We start from the raw sequence: 24,000 nt of genomic DNA, 5'->3' as shown, positions 1-24,000 counted from the left end.
ATTATCGTCATATGAATCTTTTCAGGTGAGATGACGAGAGAGAGAGAGAGAGAGAGAGAGAGAGAGAGAGAGAGAGAGAGAGAGAGAGAAGGGGGGAAAGGGGGGAACTAAATATAATACAAGTTAGTAATCCAGGTGAAATGGAGAGAGAGAGAGAGAGAGAGAGAGAGAGAGAGAGAGAGAGAGAGAGGACTAATATACTGCAATTCATTGCAGGAGATGGAGAGAAGAGAGAGAGAGAGAGAAGAGAGAGAGAGAGAGAGAGAGAGGACTAATATACTGCAATTCAGATGGAAGAGAGAGAGAGAGAGAGAGAGAGAGAGAGAGAGAGAGAGAGAGAGAGAGAGAAATGTAACCACGTCTAGCATGAATAGTGTGCAGTTGACATCGCTGAACAGCAGTTATAATCCAGCCATGCCAACAGCTAAGGTGACGTCTCACCTCAATATATTTTCATAATAATTCCCCTTCCATTATTTCAGCTCCGCCTACGAAGACTACTACGAGTACCGCCTAGAATTTCGTTGTAAATTCCACATACAAATGATTTCGGTGGGGAATTAGATTCCGTAGAGTTTTATTGAAGAGAGAGAGAAAAAAACTAAAATCAATCGGAATTACAATAACTGGCAACAAGAACACTTGCAGAGCATCACGGTCGGTTGCTATGGTAACGAAGAGAAGGATGGGAACGTTACTGCTATTTGAAAGTCTCTCTCTCTCTCTCTCTCTCTCTCTCTCTCTCTCTCTCTCTCTCTCTCACTGTTTCCACATTTCAGTAACCCTTAATAAACCATACGCTTACACTCAATATATTCACACATTCACTCGCTGTCGTTCCAAAGATTTATCGTCACACCAGCAGAAGTGATCGGTCTCTTACCTGTTAACCATACTCATATTGATTCATACGTCTTAGTTCCGGTGGGCGGCTTGCTTACACCGCTGTTTATATTATAATTATGTCATTTCAGTTCCATTTATTACTAAAATACACTGCTCCCGACATTTTTAATCACTTAATTCACATCAATATTTTAAGGTCTGATTGGTTTTTGGTGGCCAATCTTAGTCTCAAAGGCCTACGTATGTCGGCCGTGAGAGTTTAGAATACGGTTTTAGATCATGTGCTGTTTCACTGGTCGATTAAGCGGCCGAACTCTTGAGCACCTGTGTGTGTGTGTGTGTGTGTGAGAGAGAGAGAGAGAGAGAGAGAGAGAGAGAGAGAGAGAGAGAGAGAGAGAGAGAGAGAGAGAGACATACACACACACAAAACTACGTCTGTCAACAATAATGAAATTTTAAACTTTTTCTTATATTTCCTGTTTGCGCAGAAATATTATACATTCGTGATCGATCAACGAAGGACTTTCTACCTTCATTTAGTTTGAAGATTACAAGAGGAACATTTATACCTCAGTAAACCGTCCAACTCAACGTAGAGAAAACAGACTGAGGACGAGTGTTCTATATATAGAAATGAGAGAATCAACACATCCTCAAATGAACAGAGTCCTCGAGTGAAGGGAGTCTCTCTCTCTCTCTCTCTCTCTCTCTCTCTCTCTCTCTCTCTCTCAAGTGTAAGGTGACCAGTTATCAGGACCTCAATATTAGCTCAGAGGTAACAACTCGTAACACCATTCCTAGGTAATTTAACGAACGGGGCATCAGCCTATATTTCTAAAAACCACCTTGTGGTCGCTACGAAGAATCACCGGATCTTACCTAGATAGTGACCCCGGCCAAGTTCGGGTGTCGTTATCTAGGACTAAGATTTCCCTGGGGTTATTATCATTATGATATTTTCAGTCTGTTGTTCACGTTTTTTTACGGTAATCCCCAAAAGGGCTTGTACTAAACACGCCGCAAAAGGTCGCTACAAGAGACTATCTTGCAGTTGCGAAGAGCGTTCATCTTGCACACCTTAGGGTCCAAGTTGCAGTCCTCGTTTCAAAATACGCTTGAAGTGTTAAGAACTTAAATTGTTATACCTCAAAATACCCAAGATTACAAGAGGAACATTTATACTTCAGTAAACGCAAGAGAATTTGGGATCAGCTGAAATTTCGGAAAACCAAATGTGAACAGTAGGCAAATATGAACGATACGTGAAAGTAAAAGTTGGTATATACCTCAAATTTCTACTATGCATACTTTTCCTATTCATGTGATGAAATGACAGACGAACAGAGAAAACTGACCGAAAACTACAATACTGAAAGCTGAGATAACGAAGACAGACATGGAGAGAAGTCTGGATATATATATTTAGTTATATATATTTAGTTATAGATGAATATATACATACTACATTATATATATATATTTATAATATATATATATTATATATAACTAAACGTATAATATATAAGTATAATATTATATATTATATATATAACTATATTATAATATATTATAAGAATCATAATATATATAACTTATATATATTATTATATATATAATATAATATATATATATATATATATAACTATATATATATAATAGATATAAATATATAGATATATATATATATAACTATATATATATATATAATAATAATATATATATATATATATATAAACTCAAACATATATTATATTAGATAATTATATAATTATATATATTAACAACTTTTATTTTATTATATATATATATACTATATATATAACTAACTATATATTATATATATATAGTTATATATATAAGCTTATATATATGATTATTATATATATATATATTATAGATATATAATATATATATATATACACACATATATAAACGCTCTAGATGAATGACCTCTACCTGTCTTCCAATCAATTCAGAATATGGAAAATTTCAAATAAACAGACAAAAAAAGCAACGAGAGCAGGAGACGCAGAGGTAAATAACAAGTTCAAATGAGAGGCATTTGTATGAATCAGTCTCAGGCTGGTCCCTTCAGAAATAAGATCACTCTCCCCAGCGTCATCACTCCAGTTCCCCATACGTGAACACCTTCCCCCCTCCCCCCTCCCCCCTCCCCCAACACCCCAAGGGGATGCTGTAAATGAGGATGTCCTGCGTCAGTGGGATGAAGACAGAGATTCACTTTATTGGATCTCCGGGCAAAGGTCCTCCTCGAGCTATTTCTCTTCATTTGGCGATGATTCTGTCACTGCTGCTGTTCTGTGCTTCTGAGGCAAAAGGTCCTTTTTACTTCCAAAACGGTTTTTAACTTTTACCACAAGGAACCACAGATATGGAGTGAGGTGCATAATTTGCATGATTTGCTTTCACATAATGAAAAATGCCCGTGGAATGAGCCTAAACGTGTGAACAAAACTGGCTGAGGACGAAACGAATAGTCCCTTTTGTTGGCAAAGTTTCGAAAAAGCAGTTTTTATTCAATTGTTCTGAGGTATCTGCATCGACGGAGATTTGATCAGAGACTTTTTACTTGAGCAAAGTGTCAAGTCTATCTGGAGAGAAACACACGCGATACTTAAGCTGAAAACAGACAGTCAGTGGTAAAATCACCGTCGCTGAAAATAACTCAAGAAACTGGAAAAATGCAATTTCGACACAGGCAAAAAAAAAAAAAAAAAAAAAAAAAAAAAAAAAAAAAAAAAAAAAAAAGGAAGGGGGGAAGTGCGGTGGGACGATCGGGCCGGGGGTCGAATAATATAAAATTCTATTAATACATCTTAGATTTTAGCAGACGCACGTCACAAGATTAATCCTCCACCAATTATCAGGGAAATTCGTAATATTTCAGAGGTGCAACTAACACAGTATTGCTATTTAATTGATTTCTTCTCGTATACGATTAAACCTTGGGAATGTCGAGGATCCGCATTAACTATAAGAATTTACCTAATACGCAAATTCCTCTCATTTACTTGCATGACGTACTTAAAAGTCATTCGTGGAAGTCTTGTTTCTAGAGAGAATTCTCTACGAAAAACTGGACTGTGTCAGAGCTGGGACCCTGAACACTCGTAAACAGCTGCAAAACACTTGCGTGACTCTGATATCACGATTCGGTCATGTGATGTCATCCACGTATACAATCTCTACCGGAAAACTTCTGGATCAACTGTTCGGGAAAACGTGAATACTGTTTTGACTGAAATTGCTGCTTTCAGGATCGCCCTTTTCAGAAACAATTTCTGCTGACTGGGACACATCCGTGAATAGTTCGGAAACAAAATGTTTTTCTCCTGAATTCTTTACCTTCTCAGTTTCCACAATTAGGTGTCCTTCCAGGCTTCTTAATCAATCAAAGCCTTGAAGAATGAGTAAAGATATCCCACATTTTGCTCACAAGAAATCGTTTTCGGTTCTAGGAAATGATGTAGGCAGTGGGCCGTCCAAAGAAAAATGTAAAATACACAGGAAATACCCAGAACAAATCTGTTCATAGAAATTTACATCTGCAATCTTCTGTCATTGCAGCGCGATCTCATTTCCACTGAGTCTGACCTTGGTAGGGTACCGAAACATTCTCGGTAATCTGCACAAAAAAAAAAAAAAAAAAAAAAACTTAAAACACGGATACTTCTACATTTTGTGCAGAGCCTGATCCTAAAATTCCTAAAAATGAATAAAGATTATATTTAGAAATCCCTTACAATTCCTAAAAATGATATATATACTATATTCAGAAATCCCTTAAAATTCCTAAAAATTATATAAGGATTATATTTAGAAATCCCATTAAATTCCTAAAAATGACATAAGGATTATATTTAGAAATCCCTTAAATTCCTAAAATTGATATAAAGATCATATTTAGAAATCCGTTAAAAATCCTAAAAAAATATATAAAGATTATATTTAGAAATCACTTAAAATTCTTAAAAAATTATATAAAGGTTAAATTTAGAAATCCCTTAAAATTCCTAAAAATGACATAATGATTATATTTAGAAATCCTTTTAAAGTTCCTAAAAATTATATAAAGATTATATTTAGAATTACCTTAAAATTTACAAAAAAATTATATAAAGATTATATTTAGAAATCCCTTAAAATTCCTAAAAATGATATGAGGATTATATTTAGAAATCCCTTAAAATTTTTACAAATGATATAAGGATTATATTTGGAAATCCCATAAAGGATTATATTTACACATCCCTTAAAATTCCTAAAAATTCAATAAGGATTATATTTATACACCCCTTAAAAATCCTAAAAATGATATAAGGATTATATTTAGAAATCCCTTAAAATTCCTAAATATGACATAAAGACTATTTAGAAATCCCTTAAAATTTCCCAAAATGATATAAGGATTATATTTAGAAATCCCTTAAAATTCCCCAAAATGATATAAGGATTATATTTATAAATCCCTTAAAATTAATAAAAAATTATATAAGGATTATATTTAGAAATCCCTTAAAATTGCTAAAAACGACAAAGATTATATTTAGAAAAATCCCTTAAAATTCCTAATAATGATATAAAGATTATATTTAGAAATCCCTTAAAAATCCTGAAAATGATATAAAGATTATATTTAGAAATCCCTTAAAATCACTAAAAATGATATAAAGATTAAATTTAGAAATCCCTTAAAGTTCCTAAAAATTATATAAAGATTATATTTAGAAATCCCTTAAAGTTCCTAAAAATTATATAAAGATTATATTTAGAAATTCCTTAAAATTCCCAAAAATGATATAAATATTATATTTAGGAATCCCTTAAAATTCCTAAAAATGATATAAAGATTACATTTAAAAATTCCTTAAAATTCCTAAAAATGCTAAGAATTATAGTTAGAAATCTCTTAAAATTCCTAAAAATAATATAAAGATTAAATTTAAAAATCCCTTAAAATTCCTAAAAATGATAAGGATTATAGCTATTTAGAAATCCCTTAAAATTCCTAAAAATGATATAAAGAGATATTAAAACATCGAGAAGCTATGCAGTCACCGTGAGGACGTTCGTTTCTAACAGATCTCGAGAATGTGAGGAGCAGGTCCCAATCACAAATACTGACCCCCTAAAGCAATATCAGGCTTAAGGAAAACTCAATTCCAAGTGCTTGCAAATCAATGACTTTCAGAAATCAGACGGGAATATTTCTAAAAGGGAACTCATACAATTACGGAAAATAAATTCTAGACGCCCTTAAAGCTCGAGGGTGCATCTACATTATAGTAAATAATACCATGAACACGTCGGCAACTTGTCGAGCACACATGACAATTTTTATTGGATAAGTCAGCGGCTTACAGCTGATATCAAGTATCGTTTCAGACGACTATCCAGCACTTGGCAGATTCGTTCTTTACTCAAGGTCGCTGACTTGTTTTAAACTTGTTTGTGATATGTATGCAAAGGTCCCTGACTTATTGTTAACTTCTTTCTAATATATATGCAAAGGTCCCATACTTGGTTTCTACTTGTTTCTGATATATATGCAAAGGTCCCATACTTGTTTTCAACTTGTTTCTAATACGTATATATGCAAAGGTCCCATACTTGTTTTCAACTTGTTTCTAATACGTATATATACAAAGGTCCCATACTTGTTTTCAACTTGTTTCTAATATGTATTATTATATGTTGCTACTTTCAAAACACATATATCCCCTCTTTGACTGTATAAAATGTTATATATAAAGTTTTGCAACATTTTTCAGATTCCTTAGCTAGGATGTCTTAAAATGTGAGTTCAGATTTCACATAACATATTGTAAAAGTAGTATATAACGTAGAATGTAAAGAAAGAGAGATTATCTCCGTTTGAAACTAGAATTGTTTCCCTATTATGTCAACGCCTTGAGATAACAGACCCCAAAGTCTCTGCTTTATTTTCCTAACCTGTCAATACATTTGATTAGAAATCTCCGTTGTGTTTGGGAATTCTGTCATCGTGTCTGATAAGGGACTTTTGCTTCGATCGAGTCGAATACGAGTCTTTGTTGAGCATAGTAATTCATAACTGGTTTCATACGCGTACGTCTTTGCTGAAACCACGTGTAGATTTCACGATTTTCCTGTAAAGTTACGTCATTTTAGAAGCTTCTAGAAAGGATTGCATCATCTTTCTCATACCCAAAACTTTTTGTGCAATCTCAACTGTCCAGTTTCTGAGAGCAAAAGATTTCATTGTTACTTAGAACCGCATTGCGTTCAGACATCTCCCTCTCTCTCCCTCTCTTTCTCTCTCTCTCACACGCCACTTTTGTTAAGGTAACGTAAATTGGACACTCGCAACTTTTGGATTTTAGTTTTGATATTTCTTAGAGTTATTTAGTATTATTTAGTTTTTGTGGAATCTGAACAAACATTGTACGTGTGTGTAACAGCGCCTTTTATTTTCATTTGAGAAATATTGTGAATTGTGGTGAATTTTTGAACAAGCTGCAGCAGAGAGAAAATTGGAAAAGGTAAAGTGTATTATATTTTCATTAGTTGCAACTAATAACTAATAGTTACAGTGGTTTGGTAAAAATTTAAACTAATATTTACAGTGGTTTAATGAACAATTTACATTTTTACACATTGCAAATTTTTGTGTTTTGTGTTTGTTTCATTTGAAGTGCATTTATCCTCTCTCTTATTGAAGTGTGTCTTTTTATTTTATATTCTGTGTGATTAGTACTTTCTGCAATTTTGGTATTTTCCACATTTTTCTGCGTTTTCATTTGCATTCACAATATAATTAACTTAGTTATTTTCATTACTTAATCGTTGCACATTTAATTGAATGTAACACTTGTGAATTAATTTCCAAATTTTCATTATTGCCTAACACTTTTGAATTTTGATTGAATAAATTTTCTTGAAATTTGTGATAAATTGATTTTTATTTAATTTTTCTTAATTGATTCAAGAGTTAATTAAAATTTGCTCTGTTTTCAAGTAACAGTAATTTTCCCGATATTGTAAATTTCACTTATAATTTTGAGTTTAATAATAAATTTTTGTATTTAAAATTTTTATAAGTGTTTTATTTCACGCCAGTATATTTATATGATTTGCTTAGGTAGAAATATAGAGTGGTAATTGATCTGTTTTCCTTCAATTTACTTGAAGTGAGTTTGAATCAGGGAAGTACTTAGACTTCTGAAATCAGGGAAATACTTAGACTTTTAAATTTGTTGATGGAGTGATGCCCTTTGATTAATTTAATTACTTGCAAGATTACCTCACACCTGTTTTGTTGAACTTAGTCTGATTTTCTGCAATACTGGTAAGTTGTTTAAGGGATCACTGTTGCCTATAGAGTATTCAGTCGTTTAGTACCTGTGATGAAGGTTCGGGTGTCTGGCCGTTGTGAGGTAACAATTAATGAATGGTAAGTGTAGTAACCAGATACTTGGCACTTCGTCACAGTATGCAAAGGTCCCTGACTTGTTGTTAACTTGTTTGTAATATGTATGCAAAGGTTCATGGCTTGTTGTTAACTTGTTTCTAATATGTATGCAAGAATCCCGGACTTCTTGTCAACTTGTTTCTAATATGTATGCAAAGGTCCCTGACTTGTTGTTAACTTGTTTCTGTTATGTATGTGAATGTTTCTAACTTGTTTCTGATAAGCATGCAAAAGTCTCTGACTTGTTTTCAACTTGTTTCTGATAAGCATGTAAAAGTCTCTGACTTTATGTATGTGAAGGTCTATGACTTTTTCCAACCTGTTTCTGATTTGTATAAAAAGGTCTCTGACATGTTTTCAACTTGTTTCTGTTATGTATGTGAACGTTTCTAACTTGTTTCTGATAAGCATGCAAAAGTCTCTGACTTGTTATCAACTTGTTTCTGATATGTAGGAAAGGTCTCTGACTAGTTTCAAATTGTTTCTGACATGTAAGTGAATGTTCTTGATTTTTTCATTCAATTTGTTTCTGATATATATGTAAAGGTCCATGACATGTTTTTAATTTGTTTTTTGATATGTAAGCAAAGGTCTCTGACTTGTTGTCAACTTGTTTCTGTATGTTTGCAAAGGTCTCTGATGACTTGTTGTCAACTTGTTTCTGATATGTATGTGACAAGTTACCGACTTAATTATGAAACGAAACTCCTACATCAGGATTGACACTCACGAATTTCTTGTCGAGGAAGAGAGCTGTCTCGATGTACTTGGTGGTTCCGCGGATGTCCCTGGCGTACCGATGGCGGGTCTGCTTCTTCTTGCGCCCGTGCCCGAGACGGTTGAAGGTCCTCTCCCACATGCCCCACTCGTACCCAGTCTGGTACCCGCACTTCTGGCGGATGTGCGAGTTCTTCGACTCGATGACGAAGTGGGGGTGTTTGGGCTGCAACGAAAAATAAAATAAATAACTAAATAAACTGAAAAAAAAATGGCGTTAGAATGAATTTTTGCTGAATGTAAATATTTAGATTTCAGATTATGGAAATTGGATTGCAAAATATGGAATTTGGCTTGCAAATTATGGAATCTGGAATACAAATTATGGAATCTGGATGACAAAATATGGAATCTGGATTGCAAGATATGGACTCTCGATTGCAACATATGGAATTTAGATTGCAAAATATTTAATCTGGACTGCACAATATGGAATCTGGATTGCACAATATGGAAATTGGATGTCAAAATATTGCATTTAGTTTAAAAATACGGAATTTGGATTGCAAAGATCCCAAGTGTGCAAGTGTCATTTTGGAAATAAAACTTATTTGTGGAATATTGGGAAATAGTATAACGGAGACCAAAGGTGAAACAATGGGACCATGAGGTCATTCAGGCTGATAATAAAGCTGAAACCATTACTAGGAGAGGTTAGAAAGCAAGATGGAACAAAGAATATAAGCGGAGGTACATTGAAAAAGGAATGAAAAGGGTAGCAGCTACAGGACAAAGGGTCGCTGCAAATAACCTTGAGTAATACCTACAGTGCGCCGCTTGAGGTGTACTGACAGGGCTAATCCACCTACGGGGGGATACGTGCGAATATGTTTTTAGGTATACCCCCCCAAAAATGTGGCGAAATTCACACTGAAGGTTGTGAGAAACGTTTTGTTGGAAATAGAAATAACAAACATAATCTTTCAGCCCAATTATTTGTTATTAAAATAATAGGATGCAGTAGTGCTGAATGGTTCAAGTACTGAATTCATGACAGCAAGGGGGCCATCTTTCTATCTACCGTATCGAATTGGGAGTTGGAAGAGGGAGAAGGGATAATAATAAAATAATAATGATCCTTTGTCTGTTTTCAATGTGAACTGTGGCATCTGTTTCCTTTTTCACAGGAAACGGACGAAGGAAAATGATAGGTGGGATACGGTTGTCAAAAGAAGAGTGTCCATCGCAATTCGATTAGTACTAAAGGGGAGACTGAAATGAAGTACTGTACATAAACTTGAAAGACGAGAATATGGTAAGGGATATTTTTCCTTGATAAAACAATTAATAATTCTACTTATAACTTCATGAGAGGTGATTGACTGTGAATGTATAAGACGGCCGGTTTTTATTCTGAATAAAAAAAAATGCATAACCAGAAAAATAATGATTCTTAGGACAATCTTGATAATTTGTTTCATCAGAATTTCGTCTCTCAGAATCAAAATGCTTTTTAAGACAGACACCTCATAAAAACAATCTGTTACGACGAAAGCACACCCAGGATGAGGACATTTCACGATAAAAAACATTCATGATAGAAAGAGTTCAAGATGGAAATCTACCATGATATAAAAACACAAAAAAACCCTTTCACAACAAAGATAAAATACATTCACAATAAAATAAACAAATTACAACTAAGGCCAAGTTCCAAAATATAAAACTTCTCACTACAAATAAAAAATATCTAATAAAACCTAAAAAAAAAAACTCTAACAACACACAAAAACCTTTCCAAAAAGAAAATAATAAATAAAAAATAGCTACACAACTAATGCAAACTTTCATAACAAAAAGTCTCACGACTAAAGAAAAAAAATCAATCCCTCAAAAAAAAAAAAAATTAAAAGAATTTTTTTCTTTTACGGAACAACAAACCTTTAACAAAAACATAAAAACCTTTACAATGAAATACAAAAAAAAATCACAACTAATGCAAACTTCCATAACGTAAAACTTCTCATGAAAAAAAAAAAAAAAATCAACCCCCAGAAAAACTTGGAACATTTTCTTTGTTTCTTTCAGAAGACTCACCAGCTTCTCGCCACCAGCCATGGGAGAGACGATGAGTGTCTCGTTTCCTAGCTGGATGATGCCAGCTAGGCCGTTGCAGGTCCTGAAGGCGGCGACGGCTATGGAGTAGTCCTTCACGGTTCCGTGGTAGTAACAGTGCTCGATCTGGAAACAAAAAAATAAAAAAAATAGAAGAAGAGAGGATATCATACCTGCTACATTCAAACAGGAAGAGTTTCCTGGTCACAAAACCTAACAAAACATTACGAAACTAACTCATTTTTTTGGTAATATAAAAATAATCAAAATATGATATATATAGATATATATATATATATATATATATATAATCTATTATATATATTGATTTTATATTGTATATACATTGTATTCACATACATACATATATATATATATATATAATAAATATATATATATACTCATATATATATATATATATATATATATATATATATATATATATATATATATATATAGAATAACTTGATCACGAAGTATATAAAACGTATGCTATGTATACTCAAGGTTTTTTGCCACGAAGGAAAAAATGAAAAGCGAGATAGCCAAGCACTTTCTGTCTAGTGCGACTTTACTCAGGCACAACTGATCTTACAGAGGAAAAACATAGTGAAAGTAGGCTTACTATCCAAACTGACATTACAAGATTAGCAATATGGTCGATTTCACTCTACAGAAACGAGGAATGCCTGAGGGCAGGATAAGCGATTTTTAGGCAGCCTCACCTTGAAGGAGCCCACACTTGTCAACAGATGATTCATTCAGAAAACAAGGAGGCATATACAACTTCTTACCATGAAATTTACAAAAATGTTCCCCCCACAAAAAAGAATTAGTGAAAAGACGAAAAAAAAGGAAGTAAATATATCGAGCAAGAGAGAGAAGAAGAGAGAAAGAGAGAGAGAGAGAAGAGAGAGAAGAAAGAGAAGAGAGAGAGAGCGAGAGAGAGAGATAAATAATAATATATACATGTAGGACTAATTAATTAGTAGTTCATTTATTTTAAGGTCCTTCATAGAACTATAGACACTTTGATTAGAAAACTGGACAGAAAATTAAACAACCTTATCGACAACAGTGATTGGACCAATAATGCTAGAAGTGATTGTGTGGTGAATTTATCAAGCAAACAAATAAGTGATAATGCAGTGCGTGCATTAGGCTTTGGGTTGTCTTTCTTCATTTGTAACAAACCCTCAGCTTTATCAATAGCGACATCTCTATATAAGTTTGAAAAATACTGTGACCCTCATTACCTTATTTATATGGCCTAGTTAAAACTCATAAAGAAAACAAACCTATGCGCCCAATTATTAGTACTGTAGGATCAATTGCCTATAAACTATCTAAATATCTTACTAAATTGTTATCCCCGCTACTTGGAACTGTATCTAATTCACACATCCGGAATTCTCTTGATCTTGTGGAAAAATTAAATAACATTGTACTAAACCCTAGTGATATCTTTGTCAGTTTTGATGTATGTTCCTATTGACTCTGTGCTAGAATATTTAAGTAATGAACTTGTATTGCATGAATTGCCTATGTCCGTTAGTCACATAATTTCATTGATCAAGTTATGTATTTGTGATTCTGATTTATTTTTAATGGAGAATATTATCAACAAATATTTGGTATGGCCATGGGTAACCCTTTATCACCTCTCCTTTTAAACTTACATATGGAATTTTTTGAAAGACAACACCTCCCGGATATCACACTTGTCCCCTTAAAATGGTACAGATATGTAGATGACATCTTTGTAGTCTTACCTGTTGGTACCGATGTAAATGATTTATTGTCTAAATTGAATAATTTAGTGCCATCCATAAAATTCACAGTTGAAATTGAAAATAACAATTTCATCCCTTTCCTAGATGTATTAATTCATAGAGAATGTTTCCAATGTAAATTCAGTATTTATAGAAAACCCACAAATAATTTAACATTCTTATTCTGGCCACCATCTTAATATTAAAATTTCATTTTTTTCATCCATGTTCCTACGTGCTTTGCGTATCACGAGTCCACAATATCTTGACCAAGAAATAAAATACATAAAAAAGATAGGAAACGATCTCTGCTACCCACCTCAAATAATTGATTTATGTTATCAAAAAGCTCACAAAAAGTTTTATAGTGTTGCTAGTAATGAAAAAGAAATGCCTAAAAATTTACTTAGCTTGCCTTACTTTCCTGGATTTGAAACCATAAAATCAATATTTAAATCGTTTAATGTTAATGTAGTGTTCTCTTATAACAATACCATTAAAGATATGCTAATTAAGAATAGTCCCGTAACAAATACCATCATTTACAAAATTCCTTGTAAGGATTGCCCATCTTTTTACGTTGGACAGTCAAGTAAAACTTTATGTGTGTGTATTAAGCAGTTACAACAGCCCAGACTTCAAATGCACTGTTTATCCATCCGAGTGAAAAATCTCATTGTATTAATTGGGGCGATACCTCTGTAATTGCTAGATCTAATGATTATGTTTTAAGAAATTTACTGGAATCAGCAATTATACAAATCACTAATAAAAACAACCTAAATCTTAGTCTGGGATTGTACCATTTGGACCCGTATATTTGTAAAATGTTTATGAAGGACCTTAAAATAAATGAAATACTAATTAATTAGTCCTACATGTATATAGTTATTATTTCTCTCTGTCTCTCTATCTCTCTCTCTTTCTCTCTCTTGCTCGATATATTTACTTCCTTTTTTTCGTCTTTTCACTAATTCTTTTTTTTGGGGGGGGACATTTTTGTAAATTTCATGGTAAGAAGTTGTATATGCCTCCTTGTTTTTTCAAAATGTATTGTTTTCTGGATGAATCATCTGTTGACAAGTGTGGGCTCCTCCAAGGTGTGGCTGCCTAAAAATCGCTTATCCTGCCCTCAGGCGTTTCCTCGTTTCCGTAGAGTGAAATCGACCTTATTGCTAATGTCAGTTTGGATATTAAGCCTACTTTGACTATGTTTTTCCTCTGTAAGATCAGTTGTGCCTGAGTAAAGGGTCGCACTAGACAGAAAGTGCTTGGCTATCTCGCTTTTCATTTTTTCCTTCGTGGCAAAAACCTTTACGTATATATATATATATATATATACATATACATCGGTTGAGTGATCAGATTTCTCCAATAAGAGAGAGAGAGAGAGAGAGAGAGAGAGAGAGAGAGAGAGAGAGAGAGAGAGAGAGAGAGAGAGATTCTTCATTCAGAACTTTGCATAACATTACATGCACAGAACGGGGCATCTGTTTTCTCCAGAGAGAGAGAAAGAGAGAGAGAGAGGTTATGAAGACAACCATGTAGTCCGGACAGTCGACTTATGAACTACTCATTTTAGTACTTTTCCTCCTCACACACCAAAATATAACCAAAGCTCAATTATTATTATTATTATTATTATTATTATTATTATTATTATTATTATTATTATTATTTTATTATTATTATTATTATTATTTTATTATTATTATTATTATTATTATTATTATTATTATTATTATTATTATCGGAAAATAAACCCCACTGTCTTGAAAGAAGTTACAGAAGATAACGGGAAACAGAAAAAAAAAGATCAGTCATTATAGGAAGATAAATGACTAAATTAATAGATGAAGATAATTATATATCCATGTATAAACAAAGAAACAACAATAAAAAAAGAAGCATAAAAGGACTAATATCACTGGCTGGCTCAATGCTACGCTCATTCAGTCAGGTTACGCCCAAGGGACAGATAGTAGTTCCGACGGAGAGAAAAAAAAAAAATGAAAAAAATGAGAAACATATATTTTGGATGATGAACCCACGGAAGGGAGGAGATATTTTTTCCTTTTCCCTCCAGAGAGAGAGAGAGAGAGAGAGAGAGAGAGAGAGAGAGAGAGAGAGAGAGAGAGGACTCAAAGATATGGTTGTATTTGGTGTTAGGTTCAAATGGCCTTTTGACAATATGGACTCTTGGACTCTTGAACCTTCGTTGATGGTTCAACTAAACAATTCTAACATTTTTAAAGACTATTGATACCGTAACAGCGAGAGAGAGAGAGAGAGAGAGAGAGAGAGAGAGAGAGAGAGAGAGAGAGGACATAATGGTCAGCGTCTTCAACGTCATTGACAATAAATACCGTTAAGCTACAGCGAGAACAAGAAAGTAAATCAGAGTTGAGAGAGAGAGAGAGAGAGAGAGAGAGAGAGAGAGAGAGAGAGAGAGAGAGAACGCAATAAGTCGAGGATGAAGAAGGAGAAGAAGAAGAACAAGCGTCCATAACGGCTCCTCTCAGACGATCTGGGCGAATTCTTCTTCTTCTTCATCTTCCTCCGTTTTTTGCGCGGAATCCCAATCAGAAAGCAAACAGACAGCCAAGAGAGCACCTGTGAAAACAAACAGGCAAACGCTCGGGGAGAGATATATATCTGTATAAATACGTCCGAAGCATAAAAGCATTCATGTGGAAGCAAAAATTCATGCACAGGGGGAAAGGTCACAGGTCAAGCGCGCTAAGGAGCGTGTTCCCCTCAGCAACTACGTACGTGCACGCCCGTCTCTCTCTCTCTCTCTCTCTCTCTCTCTCTCTCTCTCTCTCTCTCTCTCCACAATCCAACCATCTATATAAATTCTGGAATTTTATTCTTGTTGATGGTCTGCGAAGAATTCTTTACTACAAGCGCACCTACAAACGGGATGGAGTGTGTGTGTCTGTGTACGAGAGAGAGAGAGAGAGAGAGAGAGAGAGAGAGAGAGATAACACCCTCTGAAAACTTTCTTTACTTCTTTCCCTGAGAGAGAGAGAGAGAGAGAGAGAGAGAGAGAGAGAGAGAGAGAGAGAGAGAGAGAGAGAGAGAGAGGGAGTAACTTTCCGAATCCGTCATCAAGTCTGACCTTACTTACAGGGAACACTTGAGATTTCATAATCTAATGGCTGGAGGGAGGGAGGGAGGGAAAGAGAGAAGAGATTTTATAGTCACTCCTGAAATATTTCCATCTGTCTGCAGTCGCCAGATGAAGATTGGTGGGAAGTTTTGATCCGTGTCGACGACACAGAATGAACGGAGGTATAGGTTGAGATATACATATAAACTATATGTGAATAATTATCACATCATCGTGATTCATATAAATCATTCGAGCTACAAATGTCCTTTAATATCTAATTCGCTCTACCTCGGAATTTATATATTTTCGACCCACTGCATTAACAACAATACTTACTTTAGCCCAATAACTAGAATATTTTCTTCAGAGCCATAACTAAACTTGAGGCGTTGACGACGGTGATGATAAAATATTTGCAATTTTTGGTTTAATATCCTCTCCCTGGCGTTACGCCCTGTGATATAAACGCCTAATTATTGACCAGTAAAAAAAGAATAAAAACTATTTCTGCTCGTAGTCTTTTATCCCACACGAAGCCACAAAACGTGAAGCTTCTGCTTGGAAAATTCTACAAAAGGGATGAGGTTGTGAGCTAGCAGCCAAAGCTCCCTTTAGCAACTCATGAGAAATTTCTTTCTCTCGAGGACACTAAAAAATTATTATTATTATTATTATTATGATTATTATTATTATTATTATTATTATTATTATTATTATTATTATTATTATTATTATTATTATAAATAAAACTCGTAGTAGCATGAGTCTTAAAATCGTGAAACAAATCCACAGATATTCATTGGCACATATATTTACAGATAATCTATACAGACAGCCTTTGGGAATCTGTACAGATTTATCTTTAAATATACTTATATATACATAACTGTGGGTTTGTTTCACCATCATCATTATTATTATTATTATTATTATTATTATTATTATTATTATTATTATTATTATTATTATTTGTGTATGCTGCAAACATACCTTCTTTCAAACATGTTTTAGTGAATATAATGGCAGAATTTTCAGAATTTAAATTTTGTAGATTTTTTTTACAAAATAAATTCTGTTCTGCCATTATATGCTATGCAATGAAATATTATTATTATTATTATTATTATTATTATTATTATTATTATTATTATTATTATTATTATTATTATTATTATTATTATTATTCTGTTGAAAATGATGGCCGTTTTCAACGAATTAATCTTGATATAGAGGGTCTTTTCAATTCTCCCGATGATTCGTTTTTCCGACTCGGCTGTGTTGAGTAGAATTTCAATATTCAAATTCTTCATAAATAGGGTATTTGTCAAAAATATTTTATCAACAAATATTTCATTGCTGGGTCAGAAAAACGAATTATCAGGAGAATTGAAAAGACTTTGTGTAAGATTAATTCGTTGAAAACTGCCATTATTTTCAACAAAACATGTAGCAAAGGTCTACCCCTGCATATTATTATTTTTTTTATATATAACACTAACTGAATGACCGGTATGGCCAAGGACAGCCACCACCCAGAGAAAATCAAATCTAATCGAAGTCTGGCCACGACCATTGTGGGATTACTTTAGAAAAAAAAAATCTCGACGTAATTTGCATGGATTTGAGGGATGCCATAAGGCTGCTGGATTATGGGTAATGGTCGCCGAAATTATTAATGACGAAAGCGGCAGTAATTGAGGACTTGTTGAGACAGGAAAGGCACGCATTTGATGAAGGGACTTCGGGGGAATCAACTGAGTGATTGAAGATATGGATGGAAAATATGTAAGCATAAGTATCAACATACTGAGTGATAAATAATATGTGTGCATATATACGCATTTATACACATATATACATATATATATAAATATCAGTATATAAGGCCTTTTATACTTGAGACGTATCCTGTTTTAACAGGAGAATGTATATATATATATATATTATATATATATATATATATATATATATATATATATATAAATACTATATATATTTATATATATATATATATATATAGTATATATATATATATATATATATATATATATATATATATATATATATATATATATAGGGAGAACATACACACACAATGGGGATACTCTAGAGATGGCGCAGCTATAAATTACCTGAAAAACACTGAGAGAGAGAGAGAGAGAGAGAGAGAGAGAGAGAGAGAGAGGTCTTGCTTGGAATCGAGGTTGATCTCTTGCCTGCTGCCATAGCAACACTTACCACCCACCAACCCATTCTCTCTCTCTCTCTCTCTCTCTCTCTCTCTCTCTCTCTCTCTCTCTATTACTAATTGCCTGGCTGTTGTAGTTTATCTCATTTCCAAGATCATACCTATTCGACTTACTATTCCCGATTTGCTTACGGACATTGGAAAAAAAAATGCCTAGTACTATTCTGACCTCGTCACCATGGATACAGCCGCCTCTCTCTCTCTCTCTCTCTCTCTCTCTCTCTCTCTCTCTCTCTCTCTCTCTCTCTTCTAATGGCAATTTACTTACGTTTGGGACTATGATATTCAGACTTCTGTTAAAGGCAGAATATGATTGTAGGATGTGTCGATTCAATAACCTACTCCATATTTAACTGTATGTTACCTAACGCAAAAGTTTAAACAGTTCGGGATATATTATATATAGTCTCTTACAGGGCGTATTTAGCAACTCTTCAATGTTATATATCAACAACACATAAATTTTTGAAAAATCATATTCTCGAAATACTGACTGATATATTAAAAGATAAATTTCTTCTCTTAGCCGAAGGAGCCACTTTTGTTATATTCCTCATTTTAACTCGTTTCTCTTCCGTGTTCCCAGGTTAAATCTTATGTAATAAATGCACTCAAATTAAATACGAGACTCTACAAATCTAAGGAATTACAACGCTTTACATAGGAGCAATATTTCCTACGAGTTATTCCAGGTCAACTGAATGAATTGAACAAAAATAATTCATATGCTTAAGAACTTCATTATTGAACACTGCTTAACAATACACAAAGATGAGCAAACAATATGGACATGAAAGAGGAGTAGAAATAGAAGAAAAAAACTCATTATTAAAGGGGAAACTAATAAAAGGAAAGCAGAACAGAAAAAAAAAACCGTAGCCTACTTCTTGTCGCTTATGCCTAACGCCTACACTATAGTAGATTCATATCAACCGTGCATTTGATGTCTAGGCCAGTCCCTTACGACGCTCCTGATTGGCTGTTGATAAGCCAATCACAGGGCTGGAAACTCTTAGGCTGTCTCGGGAGTTCACATGGGTAGGATCTATGTCTTTAAAAAGTACCCCTCAGGAGGGGTGGAACATGGATCCTGCCTATGTGAACTCTCTCGAAAGACTGAGAGTTTTCAGCCCTGTGATTGGCTTATCAACAGCCATTCAGGAGCGTCGTAAGGGACTGGCCTAGACGTCAAATGCACGGTTGATGCGAATCTACCATAGTCTACAGCTATACCAGATCTGTTACAAATAATAATAATAATAATAATAATAATAATAATAATAATAATAATAATTCAGAAACGTACGAGGTTCAACCTTGGCATGAAATGGACGTGAGAACTGGAATGCTCCGTCAATACCTTATATATATATATATATATATATATTATAATATATATATAATATATATACATATATATATTATTATATATATATATAGATATATTATTATATATATATATATATATATATATATATATAATATACTATATATATATATATATATATATATAAGGAAGCCTCCCTTCTTACATGAAAGAAAGCAAAAACTTGTATTCCTTTCGTAAACTTAACCTCAGTCCAAATATCAGCTTCTCTGACACTGGCGTACACTGAGGTTGTTTTCTGTCACGTAAAGTGTCAAAATCAGCTGATGCTTCGTACTCAAAAGCCATTCTGAATACCACACAGTTCGCCTTCATATTTATACTATCTTTGCTTATTATAAAAGTACTTATTCTCATACGTCGCTGAAGGAGTGGACCTCATACAAACTAAGCTCTAGAACAGTGGTTCTTAATTTGTGGACCATGGACCATTAGTGGTCCATGCTGGCATTTTGGCTGGTCCACGGGATGTCCATTATACTTGGTAATTATAATAAATATTGGTAAAGTGCATCTATATCCCGTCGAAACCTGAGTGATATGTCCGTGTATGAAAGAAATATTTAGGTCCCATTACAAATTGCCTCATACAATTCGATGAATATCCAACATATGCTGATAAACAATTATTCACAAAGGGTGAAATACATGACTGATGTCTTGGCAATCCTGAATGCCATGTTGTGAATGACAAAAAAAAAAAAAAAAAAAAAAAAAAAAAAACTCATAACAAACAAAGCATGAAATCTCGTGAACATTTGAATATTTACAGCTGTGCCGCTAACAAAAAACTGCTGGGCGAAACACTAGGCCTGAGATGAACTAACACAGTCACCGGTTAAAAGGCAGGATGAGGGGCATTCTTGGGTCTGAGACGTCAATATCTGGAAATGGTCAGCCCTCTTGTCTATATAGTACATAGTTGTTCATTCTGATATTCCAGTTTACCTGGTAACTAACTCAATCAATCAGCTGTACAGTTAATAATTGTTCATTATGATCAATAAAAATATCAATCAACAGCTAAGAGTTTTCCTTGAGATCGAGATTTGCACTAAACTACTGTCGTTTTTTCCGCTTTCCGTAAAAAAAGTTTAATAAGATGGTAACAAATGGCAAAACACAGTCTGGATTTTATTCACCTCAATTCCAGTTCGTAGATTTATCTGGCCGTATTTATTATTTTGTTTACGTACTTATCTCTCTTTATATATTATTTATTTATTTTGGTTGATGATTGCTTTCAATCACTTGGAATTTCCAAGACATTTCAAGATTTTATTGTTCTTAAAGATTTGGGTATGTCTTCTTCTTCTTCTTCTTCTTCTTCTTCTTCTTCTTCTTCTTCTTCTTCTTCTTCTTCTGCTGCTGCTTCTTCTTCTTCTTCTTCTTCTTCTTCTTCTTCTTCTTCTTCTTCTTCTTCTTCTTCCCTGTCTAAACCGTAGTAGGGGTCACTGTTTTCGATAATCCTTTTCCAGGGTTTCTAATACTCATGGATATTTCACATAATAATAATTAATAATTTAATAATATAAAATAATAATAATAATAATAATAAAAATAATAATAATAATAATAATAATCATAACAATTAATAATATAATAATAATCAATAATAATAAAATAATAATATAATAATAATTAATAACTAATACTAATAATAATAATATAATAATAATAATTATAAAATAGCCCAGAAGGAAGACGGAAGAGTGGCGCCTTCTTAAATCCCCAAACATGACATTGAATCGAACTCAAATTGAAAGTAGCTTTTTTTACCCAAAAACACTGAGTACTGTTGTGATGAAACGCCTCTACGAAATAATGCAGGTTGATAAGAAACATTAACATAATCGACTGTGAGCTTTTTAATAAAACAAAAGTCTCAATGCGTAGATCCATTACTTTAAGCCTAAAAAAAATCTGCACAAATCAGTGGCTGATTTGTTTAGATTCAATAGTCCCTTAAATGTGGTAAGGTCAGGAAAGGTATAGGAGGTTAATGTGGACCAGTGAACTCTCCCAAACCAACAAAGACGAATGTTGGTTACAGGTATTATATTAATGATCGTGACCCTTTTTTTTAAATAAAAAAATCACAAAACATAGATCCACTGCTGAAGGGCCACTGAAATTCTTCCTCAAATCAGTGGCTGATCTGTTTTGATGGTAAGGCGATGAAGGAGATAAGATGCCAACGTGGACCAGTGGACTCTTCAAGCCCAACACAGAAGATCAACCTAACCAAGATGAGGATCAAGAGACTCACATCAAGACACAGGAGGTCCGTGGAACATGAGACGCCCTCCGAAGGACCAGAGGCTCTTTAGGACTCCTGTTGCTCTTCTTAGGGTCTTCCAAGTCCCTGATATGAAGCCCGCGAGAGTCCTTCCAGTCGTCCTCCGAGGAGCCCAGTCCTGCGCTATCGCCGATAAGGGAATAGTAAAACTTTAAGGAGAATCATTTGGGCCTCTGGCCGCTTTCATCCAAATCTTCTTCTCGCGCATATATCCACTTGTTCTCTTTCTCTGCTTCTTTACAAACATAATAAAATAATAAAGTAATAATAAGGAAAGGTTAAAACAAGGCTTGTACGGGACATAAGGCAATAAATATCATACGATGTTATGATGATTCAGACATCAAGGACATCAAATTGCTGAGACAAATATGGGAAACAGGTTTCCCTCGGTTAAGGAACGGAAAGCAAAATCATTTATGACGTCCCTCGGGAGAGTTGGTAGAGTCAAAATGTAACGACGCTCACATGAATTTGTTGCCTGCTTATGCTTGATGCGCAAACAGATATGGTATGATTTGATATATATATGTATATACATACATATATATATATATATATATATATATATATATATATATATATATATATATATATATATATATATATATATATATACCTGAAGAGAGAGACAGCAGTCTCTGAAATATAGTACTTTTCTCTCTACATTTTGGTGTTTTTTATGGGCTCCTTTTATTAGATATTATATATATATATATATATATATATATAGATATATATATATATATATATATATATATATATATATATTAAGCATCCACCCACATCCTCATACATACATAAACAACTGTAATATTATTACAGGTACACCACACTTCCACAAGAAGGCACGCACATCTGTGCTACCAATAGTATATATACCACAAGAAGAGTGACTGTATGACTAGTTACAAAACTGCAAACAGATGCTTTAGGAGACGGACATGAATATAGATTTATATGTCGAGTAGATTTTTTTTAGAAGTATATTTTTTATTATATATATATATAATATTATATATATATATATATATATCATATATATATATATATATACATATATATATATATATAACTGAGAGAGAGAGAGAGAGAAGAGAGATAGATAGTCTCTCTCTCTCTCTCTCTCTCTCCAAAATCTGTGAAATAACCCGCGAACAGAGAGGAGACTGACCCGCACAGATGGATCATTTCCTTGAAGGCGTCGCTGGAGTGAGCAGCCTTTCCCCTCTTCCGGCCCGCGGGCCCCAAGGCCTGGAATCTCCCTTCCAGCCGCCTCCTCCTGGCCCTTACGGCCTTGCCGGCCATAAGGTCTGGAATCCTGCTTTTTACCTGTACCTGGGTTACGCCTGCGTGCCTTGGGGAAGGGCGCTCGGATAATCGATTTATATCAGGGCAGGTGAGAGAGAGAGAGGGAGAGAGAGAGAGAGAGAGAGAGAGAGAGAGAGACCATCTTCCTCCCAGACGCCTTGCTACGCCGTCGCTGATTGGTCCGCGTTGTTGTCTTGCGCCGGCCCCCATGCGCTCAGGAAGCCTCTCGCTCATTGGGCGGCCCCGGGACCTCCTACCATTGGGTAGGCCGCCGCCGCCGCCGCCGCCGGAGATCTCGTTCATTAATCATGACGTTTATTCAATGTAATGCTTCTCATCAGACAGCTGTTCAAAAGATTCCCTCGACTCAAAGGTGGTAGGCTCAGGCAGGCAGGCAAGTCTCTCTCTCTCTCTCTCTCTCTCTCTCTCTCTCTCTTCTCTCTCTCTCTCTTCCTCAGTGCTGGATGGATGCAGAATTTTGCGTCCAGGGCTCTCACAGAGCCTCTTCAAGGGTAGGCTGAACTTTCCCGCGATCATGAATCACTTAAAATAATTCCCACCACGATGGAACCGAAGTCACAGGGAGAGAGAGAGAGAGAGAGAGAGAGATTGCATCTGTGTATGATATGCATAGATGATGCTTGCGTAACATTCACTGTATTTGTGTATGCATTTATACATTAAGCTCATGTGCATCCATCTATGAAATAGAAAAGTTA

At 34.3% G+C, this 24,000-nt stretch overlaps 1 protein-coding gene across 28 annotated transcripts in view; it reads right to left on the bottom strand.

Annotated features, from left to right (window-relative positions):
- LOC135217022 (disintegrin and metalloproteinase domain-containing protein 23-like) overlaps nucleotides 1-24,000 on the bottom strand; it is a 613,617-nt gene that overhangs the window by 149,527 nt on the left and 440,090 nt on the right. For all 28 annotated transcript variants that reach the window (XM_064252608.1, XM_064252615.1, XM_064252618.1 and 25 more), the window contains 2 exons: nucleotides 11,132-11,275; nucleotides 9,048-9,260 (listed from right to left, as the gene is read on the bottom strand). In XM_064252608.1, the coding sequence (XP_064108678.1) occupies nucleotides 9,048-9,260; nucleotides 11,132-11,275 (357 nt within the window). The remainder of the gene's footprint in view (nucleotides 1-9,047; nucleotides 9,261-11,131; nucleotides 11,276-24,000) is intronic.

This window comes from Macrobrachium nipponense, chromosome 7, assembly GCF_015104395.2.
Source record: "Macrobrachium nipponense isolate FS-2020 chromosome 7, ASM1510439v2, whole genome shotgun sequence".
Lineage (NCBI taxonomy): Eukaryota > Metazoa > Arthropoda > Malacostraca > Decapoda > Palaemonidae > Macrobrachium > Macrobrachium nipponense.
Note: the sequence above shows the minus strand (reverse complement) of the source record. Positions and strands in the feature narration are given on the sequence as shown.